General features: G+C 41.7%; 1 protein-coding gene and 1 long non-coding RNA gene across 7 annotated transcripts in view; one reads left to right on the forward strand and one right to left on the reverse strand.

The window, feature by feature from the left end:
- AFF1 (ALF transcription elongation factor 1) overlaps positions 1-20918 on the reverse strand; it is a 236746-nt gene that overhangs the window by 12457 nt on the left and 203371 nt on the right. For 3 of the 6 annotated variants that reach the window (XM_028491878.2, XM_028491880.2, XM_024116859.3), the window contains 9 exons: positions 19094-19197; positions 18205-18451; positions 17411-17502; positions 17178-17238; positions 13855-13991; positions 13184-13255; positions 12660-12800; positions 10553-10776; positions 6672-7317 (listed from right to left, as the gene is read on the reverse strand). In XM_028491878.2, the coding sequence (XP_028347679.1) occupies positions 7196-7317; positions 10553-10776; positions 12660-12800; positions 13184-13255; positions 13855-13991; positions 17178-17238; positions 17411-17502; positions 18205-18451; positions 19094-19197 (1200 nt within the window). In that variant the 3' untranslated portion in view covers positions 6672-7195. Of the gene's footprint in view, positions 1-6671; positions 7318-10552; positions 10777-12659; positions 12801-13183; positions 13256-13854; positions 13992-17177; positions 17239-17410; positions 17503-18204; positions 18452-19093; positions 19198-20918 lie in introns of those variants that run through there. The other 3 variants (XM_028491879.2, XM_028491877.2, XM_028491876.2) reach the window with 1 other exon arrangement.
- Positions 9-4054, forward strand: LOC114486573 (uncharacterized). The gene is made up of 2 exons (XR_008617803.1): positions 9-601; positions 1874-4054. It is a non-coding gene; the product is annotated as an uncharacterized lncRNA (long non-coding RNA).

The raw sequence follows: 20918 nt of genomic DNA on the forward strand, positions 1-20918 counted from the left end.
GCGGCGCGCTTAAACCCCTCTCCTCGCGCACCAGGAAGCAAAGAGGGAAGAAAAGGTCTCTTGCCTCTTCGGCAGCTCCAGACTTCAACCGGACTCCCTCCCGGCTAGCCGTGGCGCACTAACCCCTTCAGGCTGTTTTCACTCTGCCAACTCCAGACCTCTCCCTGCGATCCTACCGAAGCCCGAGGCTCAGCTCCCAGCCCCACCCGCCCCGGCGGGTGAGCAGACAAGCCTCTCGGGCTGGTGAGTGCTGGTGGGCACCGATCCTCTGTGCGGGAATCTCTCCGCTTTGCCCTCCACACCCTGTTGCTGCGCTCTCCTCCGAGGCTCCGGAGCTTCCCCCTCCGCCACCCGCAGTCTCCACCAGCGAAGGGGCTTCTAGTGTGTGGGAACCTTTCCTCCTTCACGGCTCCCTCCCACTGGTGCAGGTCCCGTCCCTAGTCTTTGTCTCTGTTTATTCTTTTTTCTTTTGCCCTACCCAGGTACGTGGGGAGTTTCTTGCCTTTTGTGAGGTCTGAGGTCTTCTGCCAGCGTTCGGTGGGTGTTCTATAGGAGAAGTTCCACGTGTAGCTGTATTTCTGATGTATCTGTGAGGAGGAAGGTGATCTCCGCGTCTTACTCTTCCGCCATCTTGCCTGAATCCTTCCCTTTAGTCTTAAGCGGGACTAAAACTTTCCCTTTCCCGCACCTGCCACTGCAAGCTCACCCCAGTTATTGCTGGCTTGTCAACGCTACTGTGAGCTTGCCAAGGGCGGGTCCCTGTTTGTTCATTAGGACCGATATAAGTAGAGGTCAACCTAACGTAAGGAAGAACAAAAAGAATCAGGAAGAGGTGGGTAGCAAGATCTTTATCAGTATTCAAAGACTGGAGGGTCACCTGTTGGGCTATTGTGGTGCAGTGAGGGGAGGGAGGAAGTCTAAAAAGGTCACCAGTCTTGAGTGTTTATGGCAGAGGCACACACTCTGTACACCATCTAATGTGATCCTCAGTACCTTACTAGGTAGACACCAAAGCTGTAACTGTTTATGAGAAAAGAAACCCAGAGAGGTTAAGTAACTTGCCCATGGTCACACAGCAAACCAGAAAGCCAGGATTCAAATTTAGGAAGTCATCTTTCAGCACCCAGAGTATCATTTCTTTTGGAGTGGCAAAGGGAAGAGAAACCAGATGGACTTTAGATTTCTTCCCATACCAACATTCTACAAATATGTCTCCCCATACCCAGCAAACAGATTGAAAATAGGCAAATTTGGTCACTGTTGCACCTGGCAGTTGATGTTAAGATAAGCAACACTGGTGGTATTAGGCTAATTTGTGATTGAGATCTCTTCTTTTTTTAATTATTTATTTATGGCTGCATTGGGTCTTCATTGCTGCGTGCTGGCTTTCTCTAGTTGCCGAGAGCGGGGGCTACCCTCCGTTGCAGTGCATAGGCTTCTCATTGCGGTGGCTTCTCTAATTGCGGAGCACAGGCTCTAGGCACATGGGCTCTAGAGCACAGGCTCAGCAGTTGTGCCGCACAGGCTTAGTTGCTCGGTGGCATGTGAAGATCTCCCCGGATCAGGGCTCGAACCCATGTCCCCTGCATTGGCAGGCGGATTCTTAACCACTGCACCACCAATGCAGTGACTGAGATCTTGAAAATAAACTGAACAGAAAGATGAGCTACCCTCTGCCCGCCCCTTTCCCATTTCAACAATAAATACATACTGTGAATAAGGGCAAATTATTCCATGTGAGACTCTCCTTGGCTATAAGTGGTAATTACATATAGCAATTTTAGGAATTACTTTATTCAAGCAAAGTGAAAGCATGGATTCCACGCCAATGATTTCTCTAAATTTTTATTAATTTTTTTTTTTTTTTTTACAGCTCCATCCTCTTGTGAAAAGTAAAGAATTTGAAGACGAACAAGTCAATTACATGGTTTTTTAAACAGCAATTAATCCTTATTACAGAGAACAATAAACAAAAGATCTGTGGCACGGTATCTTTGGAAAGATCTTTTGCAAATTTTTCTTCTAAAAAAAGAAAACTATAATTCTCACAGATCACGTATGTCTCTTTCAAAGGACTGTACAAGGCAGCTAAATTTTATTCACAAAAGCCCCAAGTTTCAGTTCCATTGCTGACGTAGATAAAACACATGGAGTCCCCCTTGTCTGTGTTGCACATCTTCCCACCGAGCGCATCACTGCTTCCCTATCCTACATCCAAAACCATTGTGTGGACTAGATAGCTGGCACATTATTACACAATAATTAAAGAAAAATTCATATTATTTTAGAGACAGACCAGTGATCTTCATTTATCAACTGGACGATTTATTCTTTTTTAAACAATTTTAATAATACCAAGATTTGACTTTCCTCTAAAAGTTATAAGAAAGCAAAAAATATATAATATAATATAATATATAATGGTAATAAATAAAAAAAGGCAACCCTGCTCAGGTATCATCCAAAATATGATCACATTCAGAAGAAAAAAAAAAAAAAAACCAACACAAGATTTGGGACACACGTGTATAAACACACACACCAACATGAACAGTGTATACTTGGTATCTGAGGAGGGGATGTGCAGTAATTTTAACAATACACGTTGATGGCCTGAACAAAAGGCGAGTACTGCCTTTTGTTCTTAAACAAAAGTTAATACTGCCTGTATTCAGCATCACTTAAACAGCTACTTGTAAGCAAAGCAAGTTATCTTCCTTAGGTCAGCCACTGCCTGGTCTGACCAGTGCAGCTCGGCCAGCCTCGCTGTCAGCGGTCTTACTTCTTTGTCCTTCCAGGTCGATATAGTAATATCTAGGCTCCCAGGGAGCTGTAAGTTTCCTTCCTGCCGTCTTGGGTAGAGAAATACAGGCACTTCTCTACCCAGCACAGTACGTGTTGATATCCAACACACCGCGAACAGAATAGGGTGGCTTTCCCCAGGACAACAGGAAATTTACAGCTACCTTAAGAGAGGTGGTAGATGGGTGCTTGTCAACAACGCCTCATAAATACGAACTAAAGAGCATGGCCAGTGGTCACAATTCGTTCTCGGATTTTCGGTGACTGACACAACTGGATTGGATATTTGAGGTGTATATGGTAGAAATACCACTGGCAGTGTTTGAAGGAAAATCCCCAACACCATGTTTGTAATTCTGCCACTCCACCTCCCACAAAAAAAAATGACAAAAGTATAGGAAAAAAACCTGCATCCACAAATCCTAAGTAGGACCAAAAACAAAAGAGGCAACCACTAGAGCAAGAGAGAAAGGGACCAAGTACCGCTATAATCCTGACTCCCCTCCACAACCACAATGAGGAAATCTCTACATCTGTGTTTCTAAAAGAAGGCCAAATATTCTAGCAAGATTTAAATACAGCTAATCAGTGGTAAAGAGTGTAAGAGATGAGGTGGCAAAGTTTTTCACAGATTTTGTGTAGTGTCTGGGCAAACAAATCCTTAAGAAAAAGTAGAATCTGTGTGGGAGGTAGGGAATCAAGCCTTATTTGATTCATTTACCTAAAGATGCACAAATACACCTCAAACTTCATGAAGCGGAAGAGAAAAAGGTGCAAGACCCACCTAACATCTCTTAAAGCCATGGCAAAATGAATACAGCATTATTCCAAAATTAGGTGTGGTCAACAAAGGCACAATAAATATATCCAATTTAGCCAGCCTCTTAGTCTGTGTCTGTGTGTGTGTATATGTACACACACATTTCCTTTCATATATCAGAGATAAGAGTTTTATTCATTTTGGAGGGCACAATGGTTTCTTTTTGCTTCTAAAAATTACTGAACAGGAATCATAAAAAAAAAAATAGTAAGCTCCTGATCCTACTAACGTTAATACTTAAGGTACCAATTAAGGCAAATTTTCAGCCAGAAAGGGGTAGTTTGTTAGCTTCTAAACATCCTAAGACCAGGAATTAAAGGATATAGAACAAGGGAGATAAGTGTGGTCCAATTTGTCTAGGGGAAATAGCTAAACATTCTGGTCAAAACAGATTATAAAATAAAGGTCCTTTTGTTCAAAAAAAAAAAAAAATCAGAGGCTTTTCCCATTCAGTATTGTGATTAAATCATAGCATCAGCTAAGTCATTCTCCTGTTGTAGTTCTGGTCCTGATAATATGCCAGCTGGACCCTCCCGCTCTTCTACCACAGCTGGCATATGGAGGACGTTTTCACATTCTTAACTCTGTAATTTGGTAAATTTCAGTGAAGTGTTTTATCATTGTTTATCAGGGCCCTTAGTCTAGCTAAAATCTTAAATTCAGTGATTCACATTTTAATTACCTCCAGGAAGGACAGAAACATTCAACATTTTTAAAAGTAAAACAGTGTTCTTCCATTTCCTAGTAAAGACAGAGAAACACACACGAAACTGTAGTGCCAAAGGCAAGGTTTTTACACTCCATTTTTACTCAAGATGTTTTGTATTTGTCTCACTGTGAAGTGTGTACTATTACGGTTGTTATAAGAACTTCACATATTCAAAGGCTTGATTTTATAATCTAGTCCTTTCAATTATCTACCTCAGTACAAATTTTGCCTTTGGGAATTTAAGCATGCAGTGGAAAAGTGCAAATGATTTAAAAATCCTTTAGATTTCTATATACAACTGTAACAGTGAAAAGACCTTATGAACACTAAGGATTCATCAGCCACTACCCTTTTACATACTCTACTTTAAAAGTAGCCATTAAGAATTCTTTTAGGTAAAATGCATTTTGCAGTAAGAATCAGAAATATTCCATGATCAAAACAGTACAAACTGATCTCTGTAAACTCATTAGTTTTTTAAGGGACAAATAAAATCTTAATATAAAGGTCAGGGGAAAAAACACACACACACAAAGAATAAGGCCACTGAAAAAGCAATTACCTCTTTTAGAAATGGCTGAGAAATTGACTTGGAAATGTCTTCAGTCAAGGGGACACTGTGGCTCCTGACAAGACACACACACTCAGCACGGTCTGCATAGATCAGAACCTGTCCTCAAGAACACACTCTTCCAAACTGACAGGTGGCTTGTATTGGGGAGTGATGGGGTGAAGGGAGCAGGAATGGCCAAGGGAGTAAGGGGGAAAAAAGATGTTAAGTAACCACATAAGCCTGCTTCTGGTGTCCTGTCTCCTACATATAAGAGATGGACACACAATGCCGCAAGCAGACAACCTACCAGGCAATTACTGTTCATTTAACAACAGGCTGCTTTTTAAACGAGTAGTTTAAAAAGGACCATGGCTCTGCTTTAGAACATCAGTAAACGAAATCAGTCCATCAAGATGGCACATCAAGTTCTTATGCTCAGATATTACTACTGTTGTAATTCTCTCGCTTTAACCTAAACATGAAGTAAAAGACCTCTGTCCTAGCTAGTGATAACCAAAGAACAGGCTGGATACTGTAAGACACTGAAGGAACAGCTTCACACAAACAATTCATATTGCGAAAAATAAGCATCACTCCCATCCGCTACACATCCCTTTTATATAGTCACCAATTACCAAGAAAGTTCTTACATTCATCGTATGGACCTTAGACCTCTCTTCATTATAAATAACGATGGTACTCCCTTCTTCACTAATAAACATGACAATGTCAAACATGCCTGGTAGGAAACAACACGTAGGGGGCGGAATGGGATGAAGGCAGAAAAATAAACCAGTTGTAGCGTTAACACTCACTCCTCAATTGTAATAGATGTGCAAATTCTACTTCTAAAAGGGATAAAAAGAATTGGCTTCTAAAAACACTGCACTCAAAATAATGCTTCCAATAATAACCCTCAAAGTTTCAATGAAAAAAATCTGTGCTTATGGATACGTGGGAATTCTGTTTGGTTTTTTTTCCCCCACTTTAGGTCATTCAAAATAAACTTGGTTTCATGTACAGAATCTGGCAATAACAACTCATGGGAAGGCCACAGTTCCTCTTCAATCTAATCACATCTAGTTGATTGAGAACACTCTGGACTGAAGGCATGTGGTGACTTTTTTTTTTTTTTTGAAAGTCTAATAAACCACCCCAAATCTCCACAGCCTCTCAGGGAGTTAATTTCCCCTAGACAATCAAGGGCTCTCCAAGTCTAGTTTTGCTATAAATATAAAGTAATTCGTAGCAGAAAAATATAGCCTCTCTAAGAAGTAGATTTCATTTTTCTTTGTTCACTGACAAAACTCTGAGTTGGTAGACAACATGAGTTACCGCATAACTGTAGACCACAGATCAGCACCTCAAATTCCAGCTCTACTTAAACAAAAATTAAAAAGCACTTCAACCATCTGGTCACGGATAAATGTTGGTTTCCTTCTTCCCCAAAGTAGAAAATGCAGAGTACAGTCAGTGTGACTGCCTTTCTCTGGAGCAGGGGGTGGGAACGGCAGCACCCAGTCCTCCGTGGTACATGGAGATGGGGATGAGGATGGGGATGGAGACGGCTTCCCTGTGCGCTGTAGCTCCTCTCTCCCCCGGCCCGATGGGGCCGCCTTCCAGCACAGTAACGGAGAAATCAGAGCTGGGTTGAACGTGCAGTATCCAGGCAATGGGGGGTCAGGGGGTGGGTTGCCTTCAATTTTATAAATTAGGACAATACCTGGTATTATCAAAGCCACTGTTCAATGGCAGAAAGTGGGGTACAGTGGAGTCCTTCACAACTTATGTTTTATAGATGACCATTAGAATTTATTAAACAAATATTTCCCCCAAAACTTAAAAGAAAAAAAAAAAAATCACCCACAAAACCCTACACCACAATTCACTGTTTAAAAAAAAAAAAAAAATTCCTTCTAGGAATGAACTAATGTGGCTACTGAGATGATGTGAATTTGCTTTCAGAGTTGAAATTGTTCCTCCTCATTTCATTTGCATCCTGCTGGTTAAAAAAAGACGGAAATGTTTCTAGACCATTCATACGCCCACTCAGGCTACATTGCACTTCTGTCCTTTAGGAAGGAAAGGCAAGATCATCTCTGAGGCCAGCCTCCTCATTTCTGCTTCTACAAAACCATCCTGTCCAACCAATGATTCCATAGTTCTTGAGTTTCAGTGAACAAATGTCCTGGCCATCTCATGGTGCTTCTCTTCTCGAGTTTGGTATCCTGATGAGACAAATGTCTGGACTGTTTTGAGGCTTCCAACGTGCAAAAAAGTTCCCAAGGCATCAGATCAACCTGGGCCTCCATTAAGGTGTTTTGGTTACTTGTTTCAGCCGCTGAAAGCCCTGTCTTGTATAGCGCACCAGGTCCATCAGACTGCTGTCAAGGGCCAGGGCGCACACACCTGTGCCGAGCTGAGCAAAGAATTCTGCAAACAAAGCAAGCCCAACATGTAAACACACGTGCACACACAAAATAAATGTGAAAACATAAAAAGGCAAGGCTCCAGAAACTACATCCCCACAGTATTCTGTATGTCATCTAGCAGAGCAAAAAAAGAAAAAAAAAACTTCACAATCTACTGTAATGGTTTGCTAACTCTCCACATCCTTCCATTAGTCTAAAAAGGGAGGAACTAAGTTTGTTTCAGAGCTGACTCCATAATGCCTGGCACAGTGGCTGACAGTGGAAAATACTCAATTTATACTTTTGGATCAATGGACATATGAATGAAAATAAACAAAAATACTCAACATGTTAAAAAAAAAAAGCATCATTAGTTTGCTAAGAAAGAAAACAAGGTTTGAAGAGGCTCTGAGGAAAGTAAGTGGCCACAGCCAGCTGGCCGACTTCTTCCCTATAGCCAGGAAAGAGCATGTCAAGGCTTTCATCTGGTATTTACATATAAGCATTTGCTCAGTGGTCACTAGCACTCACACCAAGCAGTTCCGCTAATAGATGCTTGACCATCTCCTAAACCTTGGATTTCTCCAAGGGCCTTCTTCACAAACAAGACCCAAGAATATTTACTAAGCCATATTTCCTATACTGTTGCTAACCATCTTTCTTAACATATACTGAAAACTAGCAATAAACGCAGTGTTTTTTTAAGGATTATAAAAGTTATATTTATTCACGATGCTACATTTATTGCATTCCCTTAGAAAAATAGAGACTATTTATGCACCCAATTTACACATATAAAACTTTATACAAATTATGTGTAGCACATAAAGGCCTCTGGTACAGCTAAAATCCTGACACTACAATTTGGGTAATCCTGCTTCAGGGTCTCCAGTTTATCAAGTCTGTCCACAGAAAATAAAAACTGAAACTACACTCAGTCTTGCTGCTCACACTTAGAAATTATTTTAAATATAATAAAATAAAATTTTCAATTACTCTAAAACCCAAAAAAGTAAATTGGAAGGGGATACATTTTGTTACCAATTTTAATTTCACAGTATGACAAATTCACACCTTATTTTGGCTGGGTCTTTTTTAAAAAAAAAAAAAAAATCACCTTAGTTTTGACATTATCTTTCTAAGTTGTGGCTGCTTCAGAAGGTAATTTGTCAAAAATATTTACCAAACAATTTTAATAAGTAATAATAATATTCCTTTTACAAAATGGTACAATAACACCTTAAGGAACCAGAAAATACTAAATGTCTTTGGCTATATAACAAAAAGGCCATTCTTCCAAACAGAATAGGGCATATTCACCTCAGAACCAACTACAGAAACAGAAAGCATAACAGAAATATGCACAGAATTTAATGAGAATTTGTCTTCCTTTTTTCCCCATTCTACCCATATAATAAGCAAGGAGAACGAAATTTACATACTCTTCCCAGATGAGACTCAATAGCACTTCAAAGATACCCAAACTTCTGCAAAGGCAAAGTGAATTAAAACAATTACACAGGGGCTTCCCTGGTGGCGCAGTGGTTGAGAGTCCGCCTGCCGATGGAGGGGACGTGGGTTCATGCCCCGGTCCGGGAAGATCCCACATGCCGCGGAGCGGCTGGGCCCGTGAGCCATGGCCGCTGAGCCTGCGCGTCCGGAGCCTGTGCTCCGCAACGGGAAAGGCCCGCGTACCGCAAAAAAAAAAAAAAAAAAAATACAATTACACAACCAAGTGAAGACTGAAGGGACAAATGTTATTTGCAATTTTTTTTTAACTTGTTTGCTTCCTTTTAAGCCTTACAAGTGTAGAAATTATAGATGATAAACAAAAGTCACAAGCCTCACAAATGGAACTATAATATAAAAATAAATCAAATGAAACATTTATTAATAAATGAAGCCTATTTTATTACTTCAAGTGTTAATGATAAAAAAATTTCCGCACAGCTATTGCATTTAAAAAAGTGAAACTACATACTATGTTTCTAGCTTGGTAAACAGATGAACCTGATGTCTTTGAAAGACGTAACAACTGAGCATTGTACAGTACATCTTATGAAGACCCGTAAATTAGAGAACTACTGGCTTAAAGTTAGTGATTATGAAACAAATACGTATTCGTAGTTTCAGCTGCTTTTTTCTTCCTCAGCCATCAGGTGCTCCATCCATTTTACATTTCTGGGGTGAAGAATAAATGCAGTATTTTAGGTCATGCTACCTCCCATCTCAAATGTGTTGTGCCTGGGGACAGCCAATGACTTTCCATCTGCATTTGCTTAGCGCTTTTGCTAGCACTTCAGTTCAGGGCGAAATAACGATACCAAAACTTACAAAGGGGCAAGGTGCTAAAGCCACTTCTGGTTTAATTTTGCTAAGATCTAGTCACAGAAATCTATCTCCATGCCACAGAGCTCAAGAAAGAATTGTGACAGCATGGAGAAAATGTGAGAAGAGTAAACAGCTGCACACTTCCTTTTCTTCAAAACACTGAACAGATGGTGGGAATGTGAGTTGGTGCAGCCACTATGGAAAACAGTATGGAGGTTCCTCAGAAAGCTAAAAATAGAACTACCATATGATCCAGCAATCCCACTCCTGGGCACATATCCGGACAAAACTTTAACTCAAAAAGATACATGCACCCCTATGTTCACAGCAGCACTATTCACAATAGCCATGACATGGAAACAACCTAAATGTCCACTGACAGGTGAAAATGGAATACTATTCAGCCATGAAAAAGAATGAAACAATGCCATTTGCAGCAACATGGATGGACTTAGAAATTATCATATTAAGTGAAGTAAGGTCAGACAGAGAAAGACAAACACTATATGATATCGCTTATATGTGGAATCTAAAATGTGGAACAAATGAACCTATCTACAAACCAAACAGACTTGTGGTTGCCAAGGGGTAGGGGAGGTGGGAGAGGGATGGACTGGGAGTTTGGGGTTAGTTGATGCAAACTATTACATACAGAATGGATACACAACAGGGTCCTACTGTATAGCACAGGGAACTATATTCAATATCCTGTCATAAACCATAATGGAAAAGAATATGAAAAAGAATGTATTTATGTGTGTAACTGAATCACTTTGCTGTACAGCAGAAATTAACACATTGTAAATCAACTATACTTTAATTTTAAAAAAGAAAAAAAAAAAAGGCCAAAACACTGAACAGAAAATACAATGTTATTCCCCTCCCAATCCCCATGGCCCAGTAATAACCACGACAGAACCATTTACCTTTATTCTTCCTGGTAAGGACCTCAGCCTGTTCCCAAAGATCAAAGGCGGTAAGGACATGGGAAGTAATGGTGACATAGGAAGATGTCATGTTTTGGATGGTGACGGGGGTGCTGATGGTGGCCGGCATCCCCCCGCTCCCCACACTACCAGCACTTGACTGGGATCCTATGGAGCTGGCTGGAGAAGGCATTGGAGAGAGGGGGGATGGTGTGCCTGTGCTTCTGGAAGGTGGAAGAAAAGAGAACTGGTTAATCACCTGAACTCCCAGATCCCCTGTTTCTGGAACTGCAGTCCAAGTCACAAGGCTTTAGTGTGTACTTGCCAAAATGACAATCACTTCTAAAATCACTTCTACAAGGTCAGAAAGGCACTCTTCCCCTTCAGTATTCTGGACATTTATTTCATAAAACACAGTGGGATGGGGCCCTCCAAATGGAAAAAGTAACTGGAGAGACATAAGGTGTTCTTCACTGGACATACAATCAGGTGGGCAAATCTGTATTCCAAGTGTATTTCCTAGGCCCTTTACATATTTTACTCCCTTGCCTGGAATCCCTTCTCTCCCCAAGCCCTATTCCAACTTCTCCTAGGAAGACAATACTTCCCCTGAGAAGATGGTCCTCATCTCCGATATATTCATTCTCTCATCCACTCAGTAAACATCACTGAGCTCCTACTCTGCACGTAGCGCTCCTCCAGACACTGGGGATACATCACAGCTTCCTTTCTGTCACCACCTGAACTTGTCTCTTTGCATTTATCACACCTCATTATACTTTTCTGTCTATTCCTTTTCCTGCCTCACAAGCACCTCGAAGGCAGGGACCATCTCTTCCTAATCTCTGCATTTCTAGCCCTTAGCATAGGAGGTGCTCTGGATAAAACACCTGCTGAGCCCATAACTGACTGAACAGAGGGCAGCCCATGAGGAGACTGGGCATCAGGGGACTCACACTGTGCTCTGTGTTCTCCTAGTGACTGTCCACCTGCACCTGCAAGTTCACAAGTGCCTTGATGCAGATCAAAGGAGAAACACAAGTGAAGTCACTCAGACGTTAAGAAGTGATGGATATGACATGGAAAGATGGGTCAGCAGCAGTGGCCTCATCACATAGTTACATCTGCCCTTGGGCTTCATGAACTCTAATGGATCCTAAGCGTCCCCAGCAGAAAGTTCATTTTGAAGAACTAGAGCAGAAGCTGCCCGAGGGCGGCAATTCCTGTCTGCTTTGTTTACTGCTGCTTCCCTGCGCCTGAAACAAGGTTTGGTACAAGGAAGGTGCTAGACAAATGGTGAAGGAGTGATCTAAAATCATGTGACTGACAACCCATTAACTTAGAATATCTCAGAGGTAGAAGTCATGAAAATTTTCAGAGGTAAAGAAGTTGCTTCTCAATCAGGACTTTCTTTTTTTAAGAGAGGCCATATGGGAATCTGTTCTTTTGAATGTACTGGAAATGGGGCAATCTTCTAGGTGATGTTCTTAAAATAGCAAAACCCGTCAGAACTGGGAGCTTTTCAAGGAATACGACCAAATTTAAAAAAAATACTAGGCAAGTACCAAAGGGAAGAAAATTCTATTCTATCTTCATCTTAAAAACACCCGCACAAGGACTGTTTTTCGACAGCTTATGGAACAGATGAGCAATTTCAGTTCACAAAGTGGGGGGAAAAATTTAGCTAGAGATAGCTGTTTTGATTCTTAATATCACTGTTACAGACCCTGGAGAAGGTAGGAGGGAATTGGTTCTGGAAAGTTCTTGTTTACTGAAATGCTAAGACAGCATGCTGCATAGAAGGAGAAAGGACCTTGGCTCTGGTTCCGCCGGCTCTGCCTGTTTTGCATCGTTGGGCATATCCAAATATCCTCAAAGCTCTAAAATCTGGACCCTAGATTCTCTGTAGTTATCTTTTTATGTTGCCCAACCAGCAAACACCCTGATTTCTAACTATTCCTCAAAAAGGTAGAAATGTGCTAATGATTTCAGTTGACCGAGCAAATCAGCACATGGATGTAAACAATTTTTGAAACAAAGTCACAGCAAGAGGTAAAGAAAGAAAGAACTTAATTTTGGAAGTTATTTAAATTAGACTGATCATTACCTTGCGATGCATGGAGAAGGTGCCTGGGCAACTTTGGAAGAAGTCTTGAAGAAGTGTTCGTTAAGAGTACGGGAATACTTTATTGCTATATCTTTTTTACAACGAAACATAGCCATGTTCAAAATGGACTGGCAACGCATGCTGTGAACATAAACATAAGCTGAAGTGAAGTATTAGCTCCGATTCATGAGGATCACTACTACAGAGAGCAAGCCACCTAACCTTTTCCCTAATGTTCACCCTAATGAACATACTGGGTTTTCCTCATCGACGCGAGAAAGAATATCGAGAATCTCACTGCACTGTCCACACTAGCGTCAGAAGTAAATACTGGTGAAACAACACAAATATACAAGGATATAATTTAAGTCATAATGATTAACCATCAGTGGGATTAACCCCTTGACCACACATCCTACCACTTTCTGGTAGTGATTCGCTTTTCATGATCATTTTCACTTTAAGAAAACAGATATGCAAAAGCAGGTGTAATTTGCTATTTAGACAAAGAAAAAAATACACACCATAAAACAGCAAATATTTTCTCCTGTGTTGGTGTTGTGGCATCCGAGAAGGATTTTAATGACATTATGAATCTATAGGAAAATACAAACGTACATCAGGTTAAAAAAAGGCAGTCAGAAAATCCCAGACACAAAGATATCTTATTATGTTTGTCTTGGTTTTATATTGATTTTTGCTTAAGATGTGAAGACATGACAGCAACGCAGAATAAAAATGAGGCCTTAGCAACAATTCAGGCCATTCAGAAAATTAGGCGAGGACATGCCTTTTCTCTGACCTGTCCACCTGCTTGAAACCAAGTAGACTTGTATCCTTACTGAGTCCCCTCCTGAAATGCAGGTAATAAACAAAGACGAGAGCTTCAGCTGAGATGAGAGGGCATCTGATAAGAAAGTAAAACTGGAAAAACCAACCCTCTCCCTGAAGGGTTTGGCATTTCACCGTGCACTTGGCAAAATGATGCAGCCCAACCCAGTTGTTCTGCTCTAGCACTTCATCTGGAATACATTTTTAGTTCATGACAAAAAAAAAAAAAAGTTTCTGGATCAGTAACTTTTTTAAAGACTCCCCTTTGTTAAGCTGTCTTGAGACCAAAGTTCAAATGGATTAAAGCAATAAAGGTAAGGACAGAGAAGTACTTAAAAGGAAGGCAAAATGAGTCTGCACTTACTTGATGAGGTCTAGGGTTTCTGCATAGATGGAGCAAGCCGACTTGGACGCTGGGCTTTCCAATTCCATGGCAATACCACACTCAATAAAGGACAAGGCAGCTTCCAGGTACTTAAAAGCCTTCCCAACCTTGTCCGTCTGTGCGCGAAGAACAGGGTCACTGTTAAGCCTAGCACGGACTTTTACTTAGTTTCTCACACACATTCTTTACAGAAACTTCCCTCCACTGTCTTAATTTAACTATGGCTAGGGAGAAGTGTGAGAACAAACAAACTCAATATAATAACCAAAGCCCGTCAGCTCTGACCTACTGAGAATTTTCTTTTACAAAAAATTCAGTAGGAAAGAGACAACAATCTTGTAATAAGACTATACTCTCAAAACCTTATTAAAGTACATATTCAAACTAAGGCACTCAGTACATGGTCCCCTTGTTACTAGTGTGCAATTACCCATCATATGATTTTCCTGGCAAATAGGTTATTCTACACAACTAGAATAATGCAGACACAGTTTCTTTGTACGTGCTGAAGTTTATCTTATAATAAGTAAAAACTGTTATGGTTTACAAGCATCTTAGATTTCATGTCGAACAATAATCTTTTTATGTATTTTAGAGCACAACAGGTCATCTCCTCTGGGAGTCTGGGTTAAGGGCACAAGGCTATCCCCTGGGCCAATAGGGATACAATTTCAGAGTCCCTTAACAGGAATGTAGAAATATGAATGCAATCAGATATTGGTGGTCATCTAACCCCAAATACATATTTTGTCACTTACACTCTTCTCACTTGGTGGAATTCAGCCAACTCGACCCAGACTGTGCCAAGTCTCACTACATATGAGACGTCATATGCAGCACACATTGTAAGAGCAACTGATCAACACGACATTTGCAAGGTTGTAGTTTCTGCTAATGTCTCTACTTTGATATGTTCAAAAAGAATGAATGAAAACCATAAAGGTGCAAGTGGAGTGTAAGGAGATGGTGACACATCAGCAAAGAAAGAAGGTTTGGCAAAGAAAGATGGCTACTAATTTTAATTTTTAAAAATAACTTGAGGGGGGGCTTCCCTGGTGGTGCAGTGGTTGAGAGTCCACCTGCCAATGCAGGGGACACGGGTTCGTGCCCCGGTACGGGAAGATCCCACATGCCGCGGAGCGGCTGGGCCCGTGAGCCATGGCTGCTGAGCCTGCGCGTCCGGACCCTGTGCTCCACAATGGGAGAGGCCACAACAGTGAGAGGCCTGCGTACCGCAAAAAAAAATAAATAAAATTTAAAAAAAAATAACTTGAGGGACTTCCCTGGCAGTCCAGTGGTTAAGACTCTGTGCTCCCAATGCAGGGGGCATGGGTTTGATCCCTGGTCAGGGAACTAAGATCCCATATGCCATGCGGCATGGCCAAAACAAAAAAAAACTTGCTTTAAAAGTATTTTTTCTAGAGAACCCAGGCTCAGAAAATTAGTGACAGAAAGAATAAAAATCAAACCAGCATGTCCCAAATAATCAACAGTATAGGGCCTTATTGGTTTGCTTCACTGGTGCGAATTTAACTCTTCAAGTTTACTTATTCAATACCATCTCCTTCATGGGATTTCCAAAATTTATATTGGCCTTAGGGTAGAAACAAAGGAAACTATACTAAAGCAATTTGCCAGTATCCACTTCCTTAAGTATTTTGTAAAGTTAATAATGAAAATATTCCTGTGATAACTCTATGTATCTCCTGAGACAGGGTTAAACTAGTAGAGTTCTAATTTCCTTAACAGTAAGTAAAATAAAAATAGAGGTGAAATACACTACTCTATATTCAGTTGTGCACTCGCTATCTGGAATGCAAGATGGTCATTCGTGAGACATTGTGCAAGTAAAGGAGAATACTGTGAAGAGGCTGGCCATTCAGGTTTCTGTCCAAACTGGCATATTTTGAGAGAGGAATGAGCTAACATTACTTATTAAAATGGGATGCAATAGCCATAGGAAGGGAGAAAGAAGATGTGCATATGCACAGATTAAAAGCAACACAAAAACAAAGTTCCCTGGAGTATTAATCTTGTTGGAATAATGAAGGAATCTAGTGCCCAGGGTCAAGATAAGTTTTTGATAACTGGCTGACAAAGTACTGAATATTTACTCTTTCTCAAAAATCAAAAGATTCATACAGTTCTAGTACCAGCCTTGGAGAACTGAAAGGAAGAGGTTAGAAAGATACCACTGTTTGGTGCTATCTGAGGCATCTTAATTTGACTCAGGTCAATGCTGGTACAGGGTCACTTGAGAGATAGTGTCTAATTTGTCTTTGACTGTCCTACAGCATCCAGCATGGTAAGGACTCAGTCAACATTTTACTCCAATGAACGGGGACCTGATAAAAGGGTCTCGGCCCAGCCCTTCCCAGCCTGACAACAGATGCCAGGCTACAGACTGGGGTTGAAGAACACTGGGCTAGGATTTTGAGGCCACCATGGACTGATCTGATTCAATCCCCGTGGACCTCCAGAGTCTGTGGTTAGGTTTGCCTGTGGCAGAATCAAGGCAACCGATGCTGTTCTCTTGTGGTACAAAGTTCAACATACGGTAACTGCAGGGGTTTAGGTGTGGGGCATACACCAAGCAAATAAAGGCCCCAGAGTCTTAGATGCTTAAATATGACAAAGGGCAAGCATTATATAACTATACTGCAGCAGAGAAACAAAAGCATTATTTATGTATGCAATTAACAAAACTACCACCTTCCAAAAAGTCCAACAGCCACCAGGTAAAGAGAGTTCGTTTCTTTAAGGCATGTTTACCATCAGTGCAATCATCACCTTCACCTTAAAATTTCATCTGATGGTACTGGTCCACTGTTCACTGTTAGCCTCTAACAGTGAACAGGGCGTTAAGATAATTTTGGAATGCAAACAGGCTACCTCACTTTTTGAAATGTTTTGGGGTGACCACAAATCGACCAGCTTTCAATAAGCCAGAGTTGTTTTTCACATCCAAAGAACTGATTCAGTGGGACAAGGAAGCCCTCATGTATATTAAATAAAACACTACCAGGTAGATCAACTTTCATTCATTTAGATATAAAACGTGAAACTAGTACTTTGTCTATCTGCCCATGATCAGACGGAATCAGCGAAGTCAACACAGTGTCGCTTCCCTAGGAACCCCTCAGCCCTCGCTCATTCCGACCCTGCTGACCCTGCGGCCAACGTCAGGCCCCCGCAGCCCTACCCACCATCCCGCCCCCAAGCCACAGTTAGTGATTTGGAACGAGACGGCAAGTGTTTGATCAGAAACCATTCCACCAAAGGGAGAAAGAGCCAAGACTGACCACTAATTCTGCTTTGTCCTTCAACCTTTTGGCCTCCTTCATGTGAAAATCTGCTTGTTGTCTGAAAGAGAAGAAAAGACCAGGGGTGGGTCACAGGAACTTGAAAGTACTGGACTGGGGCAAGATGACTTAAGACAACTGGAGGGGGACGAGAATGGGAGGAGAGGCAGGGCAAGGAGGAGGCGGGAGGAGGGGGAGGGAGAAGAGAGAAGCAGCAGCATCCAAAGTCTTACTTGTCCAACTTCATGTGAGGCTTCCCCGGCTTGGAGTTACCATTTGGCAAAGAAGGCACTGGAAAACGATTTGCAGTATCTCCAGAAGATCCCTTAAAAAAGATCATCATACCGATCACCCTGTTACATTTAAGACCATTGGCCTAACTGTACCGTCTCTCTAAATTAGCCCAAAATAGTTCAAAAGCAAGGAACTCAAACGCTGCACACTCTAGCTTGGTCAAGCACTTTTCTCAGCTAGATTCAACTGAAACTGTAGGTTGGATTGTATTGGGGGCACAGAAAAGCCATAAAACAAGAATGCCCAAGAGAACAGATTATCAACAAAGCCAAATTTAACATTTTCTCTTAAGCAATACATACACACACACACTCACCTACCCCAGGTTAACAGGAAGGAAGGAATCTGTATTCAAGAAAGTGGATACTTTTTCCCTCATTATCCCTAGTAATGAAAGTATTTGAGATCAAACATCCAAACCAAGAACTAACCAGGGTAATCATGTTTTACTGCAAAACACCTGATAGAAAATTAACACAAAAATCTATTCTGATTTTTCACCTCTGAACCACTTTAAGAAGAATAAACTGCCACCTAAATTTTCAGGTAATTATGAACTATCTTTTACTCTCCCTCTGAAAAGTAGAGCTTTAAGCACAAATAACTCATTACTGTATTATTAGAAGTGATGAATAGCTCTGAAATACCATTGTAGAAAACTTATCTGGGCATTTAAAGTAAAGACACACCAACATATTCCCTTGTATACATTACTGCCTCCCCTCCTCCTTACTTTGTGTTCTGCAGAGCTTCCAGAGCCCTTCCCCTCTACTTTTCTGTGCTTGGAAACAGAAGAGTCTCTGTGGTTGCCCTTGGTACTACTGGCACTTTTGGGAGGGTCCTGGCCACTGGGGTCTGCTTCCTGCCTTGACCTCTTTTGTGCAGGCTTGGCTGGCTTCTGGGAGGATGCGGACGAGGATGACACAAGTGAAGGGGGAAGCATTTCCTTCTTTGAGGGCTCAGAGGAGGGCTTGGGCGTTCTGCAATGAAACATCATGCAAAACTAAGGTAAGGCAAAACATGAACCGTATAACTTAGTTGTTGAGTTATAAGGACAAAATGGCTGTTGACACAAAAGATAAAGCTATCACAGAGCCATGAAATCCATTTTTGTAGAAAGGCCAAATTTCAGAGCCCTTTTTTTGATGCCTTTGAAAACTACAGTCCTACCTGTGAGTAATAAATGAAGTTGTATAATTTGTCACTAAGCTTGTGGAGTCTGCCAACGGTCTTACCTTTACCCAAGCAAGTCACTCTGCAGTAGCTGCTGCCCAACCTGCACCTTGTCTCTGACAAGCAGGCAGGCCCAGCTGCCACCTCCTCTCTGCCCCCTTCACATCTGACCCCTTCTCTCTCTTTCAAATCTCTGTTGGTTCCTACATGGTGACACGAATCACTTGTTTTTGCCAAGTCTTTTTGTGCTTTTGATAAATCTAAGTTTGCTGCCAAATGAACCATTAATTCCTCTAAGGTCCTCGTGAAGGAAAACAAACAGAACTTAGCATATCGTCAAAACGAGTTCACTATTCTCTTGTTCGACTACAGAAGAAAAACGTTTTGCCGTGTTGCCATCCAGGAAGATTCGATCACCTTCGCAGCCTGTTCCTAATCTCTATACTCACTTTGATTTAGAAGATTCTTTGTGGGAGGATGAGGGTGATGACTGCGATTTGACTTCCTTCTCCAGCCTGATTTTCTTGCTGTCGTGGTCTCTTTCTGCTTCACCCTATTATTGTAGTATAACAGCAAATGATTACAAACATAATGGTACAGACAAAATAGAAAAAAATATGCAGCAAGGTCAATGAGAGCAATCAGACTTTTGGAAACTTCTAAACACACACAGAAACCTTATAAGTATCTACACTGTGTATGGGGGGCTGGGGGTGAGGGCAGCAGACCATCTAGATTTGATGTGATTTGTACCGAGATGGATTTGTACATGAGGAAGGACTAAGGAAAGAACCAGGTTTTTCTCTACCCGGGAAGAAAACAGTTGCGTTTTCCCATGACAACATGTATATCAAATTTACAGAAAGTCCAAAATGCAGGCTCCTTCCCCCTGGTCTGTGCTCACGTAATGGCCCTGTGGGAAGGAAGCTTTCTAGCAAGGACAGTGAAGCGATGGGTGGGAGTCCTTCAATCGACTCAGGTGCTTTGAATTAAACTCCTCAACTGTCAGCTCACCGGGAGAGAAATCTGGGACACCACCAGCCAATCTAGGACAATCGCTAAAAAACCCGAAATCCTCTCTTAGAGCCTTAAAGGGAAAAACAACATTCTTCAAATGATCTCATTGTGGGAGGCCCCGGTTTTCACCACAGTCTCTCCCTCGTTCTCTGAATCTCTCCAAGAAAAATGAATAAATTAAGATGTGTAGGCTCAAGCTCTGCCCAGGCGCTAATCAGCGGCCTGGCCCTGCTCAAAAGGAGGGAAATAGCAAAGACATGCCCTTCCCTCCCCCGGCATTCTGCAAGCAAGCGTGCCTGGGTGTGCGCCTCCATCCGGCCTTTCATAAGTTCTGAGGAAAACATCTATCTCTTGTTTCAAAATGGACCATTCAAGATGGCTCATAAGGATACTTGGCTTTCATCTCTCGGTGTTTGCACAGGTGAGAACATTAAGAAGAAGGGAAAATATGGGTGGAGAAAAGAAATCCAAGGGAAGGCTGGTACTCTGGTACCACTGGAAGCCGATTCCGCTCTGTCCCGCACACTCCATCCCAGAGCTGCACAGCACTTGGACACGGCTAGTCCACAGCGACAAGTGAAGTCAGGGACTTTGTCCAAAAAAGGAGAATGTAATCATTTTTCTACTGATGAAATACTGAAGTGGTAATTTTAGACACATTGGATTAAATTATTTTTCACTGTTTTTTTTCCCTTTTTATATTCTTAACGTGGCTACTAGAAAATTTTAAGTTATGTACGTGGGTCACATTCTATTTCTACTGGACAGAACTGTTTTACACACTTTTCTAGAGGTGATCTGCAAAACGGACCTTGAACTTCCAATGAGCTGATGCAAAGAAAGAATTATTAAATGTACAGGTTAGGTAAGATAAAAACAAATCAGTTGCTCAGAAATATAACCATTCATTACAGAAGACCGGGGAAAAAGGGTCTTGACGGACTTAATAAGGAGAGAACACATGATGTGAATAAGCACATCCCACAGGCACGGCTGAAACAGTAAATTTCACACGGCTGTTTCTCACGTGGCAGACAGTGCAGGCCGGCAGCACAAGCCTGGAGCACAGTTCAGGACAGATGAAAGGTCCTGGCACAGGCCAGGAGAGGCCTGCTGCAGCTCTGCCCAGCACGTAACTCACCCTCCATTCAAAAATTCATAATGGGGCTTCCCTGGTGGCGCAGTGGTTGGGAGTCCGCCTGCCGATGCAGGGGACACGGGTTCGTGCCCCGGTCCGGGAGGATCCCACAGGCCGCG

This window comes from Physeter macrocephalus, chromosome 7, assembly GCF_002837175.3.
Source record: "Physeter macrocephalus isolate SW-GA chromosome 7, ASM283717v5, whole genome shotgun sequence".
NCBI classification, from domain to species: Eukaryota; Metazoa; Chordata; class Mammalia; order Artiodactyla; family Physeteridae; genus Physeter; species Physeter macrocephalus.